The sequence below is a fragment of the Cyprinus carpio genome, chromosome A12 (assembly GCF_018340385.1).
Source record: "Cyprinus carpio isolate SPL01 chromosome A12, ASM1834038v1, whole genome shotgun sequence".
Lineage (NCBI taxonomy): Eukaryota > Metazoa > Chordata > Actinopteri > Cypriniformes > Cyprinidae > Cyprinus > Cyprinus carpio.
The window spans coordinates 17,742,263-17,757,380 of NC_056583.1; the positions used below are offsets into that span (position 1 = coordinate 17,742,263).

General features: G+C 39.2%; 1 protein-coding gene across 6 annotated transcripts in view; it reads left to right on the plus strand.

The window, feature by feature from the left end:
- Positions 1–15,118, plus strand: part of LOC109084704 (RNA binding protein fox-1 homolog 3-like) — a 200,661-nt gene that overhangs the window by 174,171 nt on the left and 11,372 nt on the right. For all 6 annotated transcript variants that reach the window (XM_042767928.1, XM_042767926.1, XM_042767927.1 and 3 more), the window contains 4 exons: positions 5,852–5,984; positions 6,431–6,470; positions 9,690–9,754; positions 13,559–13,637. In XM_042767928.1, coding sequence (XP_042623862.1) covers positions 5,852–5,984; positions 6,431–6,470; positions 9,690–9,754; positions 13,559–13,637 — 317 coding nt within the window. The remainder of the gene's footprint in view (positions 1–5,851; positions 5,985–6,430; positions 6,471–9,689; positions 9,755–13,558; positions 13,638–15,118) is intronic.

Sequence of the window (15,118 nt, forward strand, 5' to 3'; positions counted from 1 at the left end):
TTGATTTCTGGATAAATTTAGACACAGGCACTTCAGAGAGACACTTAAGAAATCATTTTAAATCATGGCCCAGTTCTCCCATCCCAAACAGAGCATTTGACAATGCAATAATCAGCCAGGCTATCATTTCCCACTGAGATGAAACAGTGGTACGGACTGTTTTCTGAACCGCAGATTAGAAACCGTATTTGTTTGACTGACTTGTTGTCTTTTTTGTGCTGTTGTTTGCCCTCTCGGTCTTTGATTTCTTTATTGCTGTGAGTACTTTGAGCCCTTTGCATCCTAATGAGGGGAAAATGGTATTACAGTATTTCATTTAGAAAAAGTGCTGAGCACATAGCAGCTCTTTAACGGCCTGCCTTTTTGCTCATTAGACTAAAATCTGTTCATTTTAGGACAGTTTTACAGCAAAACTCTAAATAACCATTGGTGACAGAAAGCAGTCATTTATCATTTTTATCTGACTTTTTCCCCCTCCCTTTCCTCCCTCCCTTCCTTGGTTCTGGCATGCATAAATGCACAATCCAACACAGTCGTTACATGAATCCTCACGATCGAATGTGCACAATATGCATATGTAGTGCGTGTAAAAATGCAAAGATGCCTAGCAATCCGGTGCATGTAAAATGTTTATGCATGTTTTGACCCCTAAGTATGCTCTGAAACATGCATGTGATTCCTTTTCTAATCGCAACAAATAACACCTCCGTGCCTCCCATGTGAACATACAACTTCTCAAAACATCCCATCAAGTCAGATTTACCGTGGTCCGGCACTTCAGCAGCTTGGCTCAGGGAACCGGCGTCGCTTGATTTATTGGATGCTAATTTTTCAAGTCGTCTTAACATGCCTCTAAAGTTTGCCAGGCCTAAATGACACCATATGCCTCCACTGTTCCCCAGGGGGCAACGGTGGAGAGGCGACAAAATGGAAATAAGATAGAGATTTCGCTTACTAAATAAGGAACCTTCCAGAATGGCCGATACAGACGCCCATGTGTTGCCCCTCGTTTCCCTCCCACCGTTCTAAAAAGAGGGAAGCTTTCACGTGAAATAATTATGACTGCATTTAATGTACTTTGTTGGGGGAGGGGCAGCGCTGAAATCGGATGTAAAGGTGATTAATCACTGTTTATCAGTCCGAGTTTCTGTGCGGGAGATCAGCGGAATTGGGCACCATAAATCGTGCGCTGCTGACAGCGCACTCCGTCTCCATTCGTCCGGGTGCTACAGGTTTATTGTCCTCAAATCCCATTCAGGAGAATGACTGATGAGGGCCGCCGACTGCCTGCTTTTAACCTCTTCCAGGGAAGTTGGGCTTCTCTCTTCCCCGCAAGACTTCCTCCCTGGTTCTCATTTCTCCACTCCTCTAGCTTTTCACAGCCTTCTCTCGACATATATCGCTAATTCTATTTCTCTCTTCATCTAAGCCTGGGGTGTTTTCCATCTGCCCTTTTCTTACTCACTTACTCTATCTTTAAATCTCAATATCTTCCTTCTCTCGTCTTCCCTCAGTCTCTCTCTCTCCCTCAGGCTCTCAACTAGCACTCGGTAGCCAAAGCCAAATTAGAGATGCAGACGCAAAGCTGAGGCACAAACTGCATGGGAAACTTAATTGTGTAATCTTGGGGTCGTTTTTCCTATCTTGCTTAATCCGTACAGGCAGCACGTGCATGAAGGGAATGGAAAACATAATATTGATTGACTGACAGCTCTCTCAGCCAGTGAATTCGGTCCATGGACCCATGTTAAGACAAACATGGCCAATAAGATTAAAATGCAAAGTAGAGAGCAAGAAATTTTCATGTTTTAAACATAGATGATCAAATACATTCAGGGATGTTTGGTTCCAGGCCATGTGTGTCTGATCCAGAAAAATCATTGGCTCAACGCTTACTATTCACAAGTACGTAAACCCAGACATTTTCATTTCAACATAAGTATGCACTGCATTCTCAGTTTTGTCACAAGAGGGAGATATAGTGGGTATTAGCTAGCTGTCGTCTTCTACGTTTAGGCAGTCTTCTATTGTTATGGCAGAGCTATGAGCTATGAGCAATGCTCTATCACTGAGCCACAGGAACACCCACATTCTAACTCTAACTTCCCAGTTTGCAGATTTTAGAAATATATCTTTTTTCTTAGGTATAGCTTTTACCTGTGATTATGTTTAGGCTTGAGAATTCATAAAAATTGCATTCATTTATAAAAAATAAAATGTTGATGAACAAACTTTGTAATTGTCATAAACTTTTGATGATCCCAGAGCTTATTTTCTGCAGTATTTCAAAAGACGATGGAAAATTAGTTTTTTGTGTTGTTTTGTAAAGGGAAGCAGAGTAGTCTGCAAAGTTGGTTTACCAATAAAAAAAAAAAAAACGTAATCCCTGCAGCACTCTGTGGCATAGACATTTAAAGGTAACTTTAGCACCCCTAAGTTTACACAACTACACTCCGAAAACACAACAACTTGAAGTATAAAAGTATTAAGTATATTCAAGCATTCACATCTCTGTTGCAGACAGCAACATGGGGCCTTATATTGATGCACTTAATGGTGCACCTACCAATCCTTTAAAAGAGCTGGAGTGCATTGTGGGCATTTTGTGCTTTTTCAATTACAAAACCACTCAAATAGATCCATAATTGAAATTAAGCAGTCTAATTACAATATTAGAAGTATTGGCGGAGGAAAAAAACTCCCTTTAATCTAGCAATGGTGTAATTTTCCTCATGATATGGGTTTATCGATGGTCTGATTATTTAAAGACATTTCACAATAGCACACAGACTGAGAGAGGACCTCACCCGGCGATTTCCAGCTGCACCGTATTAAAGGAGCCAGTCTTGCAGTAAATGAAAGAGTCCCAAAGGTGTATCGGATGTAATTGCCCCCCCACCTTCATCCAAACAGCCCAATGGGACACTTTCCAGCACTAGAGATACCCCTGTGTAAACCCAGATAAATGCAGCAGTGTGTCAGTGTCCTTATCGGTTTATAGATGTGCAGATCTGAAGGGTTTCGACCCTCTCCACCTTCTCGTGTTGAAATAACAGGAGCGCACGAGGGCTACAAGGATTTATGCTCATGTACACTTTTGCCGTTGTGTGTTTCTAAGGCTTTATGGAGTGTCATAACTGGCTGGAATGATTTATGGCTTATTACTGAATCGGTGCTGCATGCAGACCCATAGCTCATTATGAGATTACATTTATGTACGTCATGGCACACATAATGTACACACACAAAATCAAAGAAAATATAAGAGCATTGCCCATGACTGGAATTCGGGATAAATTGACCATGGCCTGGCATATATCAGAGACGACCACTGTTTGGCTTATTAACACCGACTCTATAGCTGAAAAGGGACAAATTAAAATGTCAAAGGCTCTGCGCTATATCATAATGAAAGAGCAACCGCCTTACTTTCAGCCATCTGTCTTTCTTTTACTTCTGATGAAGGGCCACGGTTTTATTGTTTGTTTGTTTGTTTGAGAGGAGATACCAGAGTCAAAGGGAAATTATACCAAAAATTATTGCAAACCCCAGGGCCAAAAGTTTGCTGAATGTGAATCGAAGAAGTCTTTACACCGAGGCAGTATGCTACATAGACATGCATATATGTGCTCAAAATAAACCCAGCTGACCTCATTAAAAGTGGTAACTTTGACACATATTGACTATTAACTGAGTGCTGCTTGGCTGATGTCTGTACAGTAATGATCAGGAGGAGGCGCAGGTTCTGTTTGGGGACATGAAATAACTGAAGAGGGCTGTCCTGCTCCTCTGAGATGCAGGATAGACAGCGATTGTGTCATTGGTGCATAAATGAGAAAGAGAGCTCAGTGGGCCGCACTGCTGGGCTGTGTTTTGCTTGCACAGTACTATGGGTAATTATGACGCTGTCATTGACTCATCAGGCCCATACTCAGTGAAGGTTAAAGAGAGGCTTGGGTGTAACATGCACTTGTTTTCACTTTTTTTTTTTTTACTGTTTTACTAGTTTTCCTGATCTTCTTTTTTGTTTATTGTGTAGGTTTTTCTATAATTCTCAAATATGTTTTTCTAATGTCTCATTCTCTCATTTTCATTTTATTTGAGTGAATCTCACACTCTCAAATCTTTCAAGAACTTGCCCAGGTCATTTCACAAAAAAAGCCATGCAAATAAATGGAACTGCACACTTAGAAAATTCCAATAAACAGGTTTTGAATAAAGAGTAATGTTTTCCAACATCCAGCTCCTTCACAGTCAATCTATTTTTTGGATGTGCCTACATTCTTTTATCTTTGGTCATGTTTCACCCCAAAATGACTCACAACTTTTGCATTTTCATTTGAATTCTTTGTAATACTAGAAATATCATTCTTATTAAAAATAAATTTGCTATACTGCTATTAATTAATGCTGAATTAAATGAAAAATTAAGTAAACATACACATTAAGTAAAACATGGATTCAACATCTATGAAGGAAAAAATGACAAAACAAAAAAATATATTATATAATATAAAATAATATTATAATATTTATATGATATTTATACTTTTCTTTTAGATTTTAGGGTAAAATGTAGTCAGAAATGAACACTGTTTAAAAAAATATATTTTTGTACTTAAAGTCATCCAGTCAGATTAGAGTTTGTGAGACTGAGAAAGAGCTTTCCATTTTTTATGTGCAATATCCATCTAATGGATTGCGGGCAGTCAGTGGGTGTCTGTGGCTGAGACCGTGTGAAATGTGACCTGGACGTGTTTTCTCCAATTTATTGTTACACACGCTGTTTCAAGTTTCATTCTGTCTGTTTCACTTTCACATCCGTGTATGTTTCCTTAACATGCATACAGCCTGATTCTCTCTCTCTCTCTCTCAACTCTCTGCCATCTCTCCCAGTCTTGACCCTGAGTTGTCCCTGCTCTCCTCCAGGCTGGGTCTGGCCCCATTGGTGGCGTGAGGCTGGGGAAGTGTGTGGGGGGGGGAGATGAGGGATGGCGCCGGCCTGTGATTGCATCTCTAAACAATCCTCTCCATCTGCTCTCTCAGCCCTCGCGTGCCAGCACCTTGTGTCTCACCTACAACAACCTACCATCTCCCCTGCCTCGCACACACCCCTCCAGAGCGGGAGAGCAGCCAGACACTCTCACACACACCCCCCTCGCTCAAGCTTTCAGAGATAACCACCATAGAGAGGCTTCCCCAGACAGGGATGCCTTACCGTTTCATTCTCCAAGCTCTCAGATTAATGCTTAATAATCAGCTGGGTTAATGTTATATATTTATTTTAATATTTGTAATATATTTTTGTTATTTAATTATTTATAATATACTAATTTTATATATTTTAATTTCATGTAATGTTATGTTTTAATGTAATTTCAGTATTGATTGTTTATCAGTTATCTTGCCATATCATGAAGCTAAATAATTGCTTATGCTATTAGCTATCACTTCCACAAGTAACTTGCAATTTTATAATTCAACCACAGATGTTGTCAGAAATCTCAGAATTCAATAGTGCACCTTTAAAAAATATCACCATTTGATTTTGAAGGACATTTTTGTTTTACCTTTGTAGGATAAACACAGTTTTAACTGCATCAGGTTGCCACAAATCTGGGTCCTGAAACAAAACCAGTTGAGAATCACTGGCTGTATCATGCTGCCATGCTTGATGTGTTTTGCCAACATGACGCACCGTTTGACATCCATCAGAGTTGTTTTAAAGCATCACATTTTAGGATGACAATGTGTTGTCACACTACCGACTGAAAGCCAATTGGTGGTGACAGGTGCACCTCTTAGAAGCAAAAGCTTATGTCACCTTCTTTCTTCTCTCCTTTTCTTCCAGTGACAGGCTTCCCCTATCCCACCACAGGGGCGACGGTGGCTTACAGGGGTGCCCACTTGAGAGGCAGAGGTCGTGCCGTCTACAACACGTTTCGCGCGGTGCCTCCACCCCCTCCCATTCCTGCTTACGGAGCGTGAGTAACCCTTCACCCAAAACATACACATATACTATCTACAAATGGCTCATTTTGTTTTCGTCCAAGCCTGAGGCTGTTATTAGGTAAAATACAGCACTTAAAACACTGTTATCAAAGGGCCATTTTCGCATTATATGTGCTACAGCCTTAACCTGCAACATGACCACTTGATGGCTATAAACTGTGTTACACTCTAATGGCGAGCCTTACTGGTTTTCCCCAGTGACAAGACAGAGCAAACATTGTTTTTCTCTAAGCACAGAAAATGGGCATCTTTCCTAATCTGCTAAATTGTTTTCCCTTCCACACAGTCTGGAGTGCATTGTTTTGGTCTGCCCAATGAATGCATCGCTGCATAATCTTTTCTATACAGCGCGAAGAAACTCTATGGATGTTCGGCATTGATGTATTGTGTTTTGTTATTTCTTGTTGTGTTTTTGCAGTGTGGTTTACCAAGATGGCTTCTACGGTGCTGAGATCTATGTGAGTATACTCGTTTTTTCCTCCATTCCAATGCTTTTTCCACTGTTTCTGTAAAAGAAGGAAGGGTTGAATACAACGTTGAGGACATGGCGCTCACGCTGCTCATGTTCGCTGAGTCTAACCTGAACAGCTGATGCTGAATCTTTCATAAGGCCAAGGGTCAGCTCAGGTTACCATGTGCCAATCCACCAGGATGGCCGTTTGTGGTGTACTAAAAGCCTTGTTGGCATCCCTTGTGTATACGGTTACATGGCACAGTGAAATCACACATGGCTCAACCACTTCCAACTTGGCTTCCTTTAATTAAAGGCTGTAGTTGATCGCTATGGATTTTAGGATAATTCTAACATGTACAGTGTGGAATGAACCAAAAACTATGCAGTTAACGTCTCATTCTTCCACATTTTATCTCCACTGCTTCCTAAGTGGAAGCAAAATCATGTCTGATCAAGTCGACATTACAGTGTTTTTGCTTTAATTGTTTGATCCGCCTTTCTCTTGGCTTCTATTAAAATATAGCCCAAAGGCCTAAAGCCCGAGATTTTTCCCAGGCCCTATTGTTTTTTACAAGCCTTCAGAACATATTAGTCAGTCAGGTGATCAGAGAGCCTGCCTACCTTTCCCAGGATTATTTCATTGCATGAAAAATGGAAATTAATTCAACATTTAGATCTAAAACAAGACAAATGAGCGTGGACATAACTGCGATGCCTTTACCTGGCACGCAGAATGGCATGTTTGCCGCCAAGTTTGCAAACTCTTAGCCACTGGCTACAGTCCCAGATAGATCTCAAAGACAAACAGATTTTGACAAATGCACATAGCACATGTTTTCTTGCCAATAAAGTCAGAATCCATCTTTATGGACTACCAAATCAACTTTTCAAGTAACCTAAAGTTTAGATAACTTATAAAGGAATAGTTCAAATAAAGATTACTCATTCTCATGTCATTCCAAACCTGTCTGCTGAATATTTAATAGGTCTTCACCATATAACTTGAAGTTTTCGTCACATACAATGACAGTTTATAGTGATCAGGTGCTAAAAAAAAGCTTAAAAGAGCACTGTTAATGTAGTCCTTAAGACTCATGTTCAGTATATACAGTAAATTAAAATTAAATTTAAATTAAATTTATGCATTTAGCAGACTAAAAAAACAAAACCCACTTAAAAAAAAAAAAGTCTAAAAATATATAACCATCATGTGTTCCCGGGGAATCGAACCCCCAACCTTGCACTTCGTAACGCAATGCTCTACCACTTGAGCTACAGGAGCACTATATACAGTACACTAAAGTCTTGGGTCAGTAAGATTTAAAAAATAATAAATGCAGTTTTTTTCAGAATCCTGAAAAAATGTATCACGGGTTTCATAAAATATTGAGCACAACATTAATGTTTTCAATATTGGTAATAATGTTTCTGGAGCACCAAATCAGCATATTAGAATGACTTTTCAAAGATTATGTGACACTGAAGACTGGAGTAATAGCTGCTGAAAATTCAGCTTTGCCATCACAGGGATTACATTACATTTTGAAATATATTTGAATAGAAAAGTTCTTTTAATTAGCAAAAATATTGAAAAATATTTACTTTTAAACTGTACTGTATAAGCCTTACAAAGTGATACAATAGCATTGTGTAATGAAAATATGTAAATTAAGTCATTATTCACTGGTTTTATTCGGCTGCGAATCTCAAATATGCCTTTTATGGTGCAGGTTGGACATCAGTAACCTTAAACATTAATGGTTTTCAAATGTCTCGTAACTGAATGCCATGATGTCAAGCTTGAGAACTTAGTGTTTTTATGGCAGGCAATGGTCAAAATCTTCAAGATCAACCACATACTTTTTTATTTTTAATTTTTTTTGCCTTCCACAAAAAACAGCAAGCTGAGTAAATAATGACATAAATATCGTATTCGGTTGATCTATCCCTTTAAATCCATCTGTGTGAGCCGGTGAATCAACCGGAATTAGGAAGCTGTAACTTCTACACAGAATTCATGTACACAATCTTCTGTGACCTGATTTTTCTTCGACTCCAGTTGTTGAAAATTTGATCTTAGCAGAGTAGCATCGAACATTAATCCCGAGCTGAAAAATAAATGAGAGCATCTATAATTCAGCGTGCAGTCCTGTATCTGCGATGCCTCAGTCATGCACGTGCTCTGGCACCGCGATTATTCACATAATGTAACAGTGATGTCAGCGAGCTAAAATAACAAAGAGCGGAGCTGCGTTTCATTAAAACAGACACTCCAATAAACACCCCAGCCACTTAGATACTCGCTCAAAGCAAATATATTCCCTGTCATTTAAAGCTTGACATGTTTGGAGTGTAAGCGTTCACAAAACATCACCCTGAGAAGACTAACAGACGGCGCTCGGTTGTTGCGGCTAACAGTCTCGGCTAATGTCATTTGATGCTGCTTACAATGCAGCTATTAATAGCTAGCTTGAATGGAGCAATTAATAGCTTTGTAAGATGTCATCTAATGCTTATACAAGCAATATTTAGTGTTGTCTTGTGCCGTTCTCCAGCCACGGATGAGCACGTTGTGTGTGTCAAGACCGCTCCCCTGGGCATCAAGCCAGGATACTCGTATTGGCCAGCCACATTAATTAAAAGGCCCTTCAATAGCTTCAGCCAAATCTTCCATTTGGTTCATTCGCAGTAAGCAAACATTGACTGATTTTAATTGTTTATACCAGATTGCCACTTACCATGCTGATCGATAGTTGCCCAGCTCTCCCATTTCAATTGATGGGATTGATGCACACTGGGAAGACAAGCCATTGGTTGCACCGCTATTGGTGCACTCAGCGTACATAAGTGAAGAATCTCAGATGGTTCACTTTCGGATTCGCGCTGTTAGGCATCTGTGCCGAGATCTATATGAAGAGCTAATGCAGTCAATCTGACAATTCCCCATTAAACAAAAAAGGCTTCATAAAAAGCTGTATTGGCAAACTAAATACCACCTAAATCACTCAACGTTCATTTTAGTGAGCACTGACAGGGCCTTTCAGCAGCACTCTTAAGGTTGTAACTAAGCTTTTGGGATTCACTGCATTGTTAGGATCTGAAAAGAGACGGTTTAATATATGAACAGTCCAGTTGTATTGTGGACAGATGGTTCTAAAAATTTCATGTCACTGATGCCCTGCTGTTTGCCTGTGTCTGACGGATGCCCTTATGTAATTGACAGGGTGGCTATGCAGCATACAGATATGCCCAGCCAGCCGCAGCAGCTGCAGCGGCCTACAGTGACAGGTAAGAGTCTTGTGCTTTCTGTTTGTCTTTTGTTAATTGGTTGATGCTTAAAAGACCCCATGTACTCAACACTAGTGATTTGTGGCTATGTATATGAGTTTTGAATGCATCTAAAAAAAAGTGAACCATCCCTTAATTAACTGATGGAAACCATCTGAGGTGAGGAAAATCACACTTTTTGAATACGGTTGGAGCTAGCTATCCAGGTTAACTTAAGAAATAAAAATCAAAAATTGGGTGGGGCTGACATAGTTAACGTGTTAACTCAACATATTTAATGTTTAAATTAAAACACAATGTTTTTTAAATGCTTCTGCCAAATTTGATAATGTTATTCTTTCATTCTGCTTTTAAAAAACAGTCCTAGTTTTAAAAAGTAAGAAGAAGAATAAAAAAAAAAATGAATGTAGACAAGGAATTTGTTTTGTTTTCTACACAGTGAGAGCATAAAAAGCCATTTATTTAGTCTTGGGAAAAAATCTTTATTAAATTGTACTTAATATTTTATCTCACACAGTATAAATGAAAGTATATAAGTGTTTTTAGATAAAAAGTCCTGCCCTGTCTCAAAAAAGAAATATGACGATATACTGTAAGAAAAAAAAGGCATTTATCAAGCCACTTTCATTGGGTCTTACCTCATTATTTGACAAATTAAGATTAAAAACATTAATCTTTCTCTTATTTCAAAGAATAATGGTTATGAGTATACAGACCATGTGTTTTAAGGCCTTATGCACTGCAACTTTTAACTGTTTCTGAGCTTTGAAGTCATTCGGAAAAGTGTTTCCTCAGCTCTGAAAGCCTGGAATGAGTTTACAGATCTGCTCTCTTATTAAACTGGGTTAAATTAGATCATTTAGACTTTGCTTTCCTATCTTCGATACTCTCTCGCCCTTTAAACTTGAATTCAACCTGAATTTCTGTAACCACTTAGCTTACTCCCTTCAGGCCACAGGGTTGTGTTAGTGTGTGTGTGTGTGTGTGTGTGTGTGTGTGTGTGTGTGTGTGTGTGTGTGTGTGTGTGTGTGTGTGTGTGTGTGTGTGTGTGTGTGTGTGTGTGTGTGTGTGTGTGTGTGTGTGTGTGTGTGTGTGTGTGTGTGTGTGTGTGTGTGTGTGTGTGTGTGTGTGTGTGTGTGAAGACGAAGGTGGTGCAGGGTTGTCAGTAATTTATCCAGGACCTGTGGGGACCCTGTCAGGTTGGATCAGGCCAGGCACTGGTTTAATCTAGGCAAGATTGAGCGTGTCAGTGCCGATAAGGCATGGCCCTGCCTGCCAGCCTGAAGAGCCCAGATAATGTAAGATTTATCAGAGCCAAGCACAGATCCACATCAGAGCAGGTGACAAGACTGGCATTCCACCGCACTTATTTCAGCCCCCTTCCAACATCCCCTTTTTTGCTCCAGCTCTCCTTTTCTCTCTCCCTCTCTTTCTGCATCACTTGTCGTTCAGCTCCTTGCTTTCACATAAGCCAGCTCTGCGTTTCACACTCTAATTTGATATGTCATGGTGGAGGGATTTAAAAGTAAGTGTTTAAATGATACAGACTCCTGAAGTATTAATTCTGTTATCATTTACTCAAGCTCATGACTTCTTTCTTCTGCGGAACACAAAAAAAAAGATATTTTGAAGAATTTTTCTGCTGTTTTTGTCTATACAATCAAAGTCGGTGGAGTTTAGAACAACATTAGATCCCACTGATTTTCATTGTATGAACAAAAATCAAACACTGTAACACCTTTCTAAATATCTTCTTTTGTGTTCCCCAGACAAATGAAAGTCATGTGGGATTGGAGCAAGAGAATGATGACAGAAGCGCATAGCTGTCCTCTAAAAAAAAATATTGCTCAAAGGGATAGTTAACACAAAAATGAATCATTTTGAGTTTCATCTCTTGTTCTTCCAAACCTGTAAACATTTTTTTCTGTGGAACATAAAGGAAGATATTTTGAAAAGTGAGGATGACAGAATTTTCATTTTTAGGGAACTATCCCTTAATTATCTAACGGAAACCATTTTAAAGCAGAAAAATCATTATTGTTTAGTCCAGCTGGAACTAGCTATCCAGGTTTACTTTGGAGTGGGTCATTCCCGCGGCCCGGTTAAGCTGCAGGTTAAGTAGCCCGGCCCAGCTGGGGTGTTACGGGGATTCCCAGCCATCCTCGTCTGCACTGTCTGTCACAAGCAGTTAAAATCCCCTCCGCTCAGCTCTCTCACTCCACTGAGCTGGCCTGACCTTTGATGTTGTAATAATCCCGGCCGACAAAAACCTGGTCAGATCCGATAGTATTTCCATATGTAATAGTATGTCTGGGCCCAGGATTTCCCCCCTCTTTCCTCTTTTCTCTACGCTCTCAGTCTGTGCCCTAGGCATCCGACTCAGCCTGCCTTATCTGCTCCCTACAGGCCCTCATTTGCAAGCGTGTGTTTGTAGGGAAAGTCAACAAATGAAGAAGGGAAGTGTTGGGGGTTAATAAATAAATAAAGGAAGAAGTAAGGCCCATCTTGGAGGAATTAGTTCCAAATTGGTACCAATGAAAAGAGCCAGAGAACGCCTCCGCAGCCACCAGCCCTGTGCCGCTTTACAGTGCAGCCTGGGTAAACAAGAGAGGGCAAAGGAGCATGAAAAGGATAAAGAGAGCTGTGAACATAAACTCCCTGCCTCCTTCACTCGCTTTTTTAATGCACACGCACAACAACACAAAATCCAAAGCATCCCTACATCTCTTTCCTTGCTGGATCCTTTCTGTTCTGCATTACATTTAGGACTTTGTAACTTTAAAAGTTTGAATTTGCTAATGTTGTCATTTAAGGAAGTATTTATAGAAAATGTTTTTATTTAATTATTTAAACTTTTAATTATTTACTTGCTTACACATGCATGAAAACTAACTGAATTCATATATTTTTGTATTTTTTATGTATGAACTTTATGATATATATTTCAGTAATGATTTTTCAAATAAGAATGTTAATGGATAGCATAAACCATCACAGAATTTATCAGATCCATTGCTAGGAATTATTGATTTTTGTGCTACTGCTTTTTTCACCAAAATTGTGTAATTCCTGGAGGATGATGTCAGTAAGGAAGTTGCTTTTGATAGTTTAAAGGGATTATAACATGGAAAATAAATTATATAAATTATGACATGGAAAGTGATGTTGAGAACATAAGAAAAACAATTACACAACAACATTTTGATTAGATGAATGAAAAATTATAATAAAAAAAATAAAAAATAAAAAATTAAAGATTTATTTAAAAAATGGCAACATACACTCAAACAAAGTTAATAACATTGTTTTAGATTCACCCAAATGTTCACTTAATTGTGATTTTGTGATAAAAGAATACTAACATAATTTATATCTTTTAAAATTGTGAGTTTAATAATTTATCCAGTATGATAGAGAAATAAGAGTGTACTGCATGGTGGAAATGAGCCTGCAATGCTGCTGTTGGTTCTTCATTTCTGTTTCCCATTTTCTTCTCTTTTCTACACTGCTGAGTTCTCTTGTCCCTCTATGACCAATATAACTTTAACCACATGCTCATAAGATAAAATACTTTTACTCCAAAACAATAACAGAGCACCTATCACTCTTAACACACTTACCTTTATACCGTATATTTATGGCAGGCCAGTGATTGCATTTTTATCAGACAGAAAGAAAGAGAGGGCAAGGGAGAGAGAGAAAGGGTGTAGTGATAATGGATCTAGTTCAGATGAACAGCGTTCGCTGGAGCATACCGTCTTCTCGAAGCTTCAATGCCCTCTCCGTTTCTTCCTTTCCCTGTAGCTATGGCAGAGTCTATGCAACAGCAGACCCTTATCACCACACGATTGGACCTGCAGCCACGTACAGCGTGGGCACTATGGTGAGTCTAGAAACATGATGCATGAAACATTCATCCATGCCCTAACATCACACAGACTCAAGCACCCCAACAACATGCAAGACAGAGCCCAGTGCAACCATAATGAGGCTCAAAGATATCACTGTACCATCTGTTAAATGTAACTGAATTATGAATAGAATAATTGTTAGTATTATAATACTTAATGAAGCATGTGCTATGAGCTGAAGATATTTAGTTGGGGTGGCTAATGTCTTTGATATTCTACATGATAATATTCATATTCAGGGTCCAAAATAACCAGCCATAAATTTGATTTATTTATACATACATTATATGTAATATATATATATATATATATAGTTGTGAAGACCAAAAACATATCCCAGATTAATATCTGACGACAAAAAACAGTATCAATATAACGCAAGTGACAACAATTTTTGGTTTATTTATTTATTGGTAGATGGCAGTACCTTTTTGATAGTACCTATTGTTTCTTCAGCTACATCAGGAACCATTCTTACAGATGTCTAGTGGCCAACTGGCGAAGTGTTTTATTTTCTTACCAAAGCCAATTTATGCTTGAATTTGGTGCTTGGAAAGTGTTAATTTTGGACCCTGTTCACATTTGTATTATTAATGTCAGGAGTATAGATATATGTTAATATATTCAGAGAATCAGCAGCTGATATATGTGTATGTGACAGTTTGTGTTGATGGTTCCTGGGCACTTTGTATCTCATTAAATGCATTGGGGTAATCCAGGATACTGACACTTGATTAGACCTTCCAAATGAGACGCTGTCCTTTGCATATCAGCAAATGTGGGGATCGTCATCCCCGTTAATGTTTGTTTTTAGCTAGCTTTTGCAGCTAACATCAAAGATGAAAAATTCTAAAACTCCTATCTGAACACAAAAAGAGAAAGCGCTTTATGATTTGTTTTTTTTGCGGCTGTTGGTCGGGACTTTTCTCAAGATTAACGACTATCAAGCGCGTGCTGCAGCGTGCCGAGGGAGATTAAAGAAAAGGCGAGAGATAGAGGAAGAACGACGGGGAAAAAGCAAAGAGAAAAAAAAAAAGATTCCATCACACCCACCTCCCCCTGCCCATGAGGCTTATTGGACAAACACTCTGCCTAAGACAAATGACTGGAATTTACCAAGTCGACATCCGTGTGATTCTCAAAACCGTACTATTCCCCGGTGCAGCTGCTAGCTAAAAAGCTTTCATTAATTAAGACCATTTTTTTCCTCTTCATTTACTTAATTAAAACTGTGGCCTGTGTTGCTTTTTTGCCTCCTTTTCTTTTTTTTCCAAAATTTTCCTCCCTTTCTCAAGACTTCAATTTACCACGTTAAGGAATAGCAAATATCCTTCGGCACTCCTCCGGTCAAACGAGGGCCGCAGGGGGGCCGAAGTGGGCACTCAGAGTTCTCAGTGATGCCAGGACCGAACCGGTTGCGACTCAAATGAGCAGAACTCTTCTCAGTACTTGC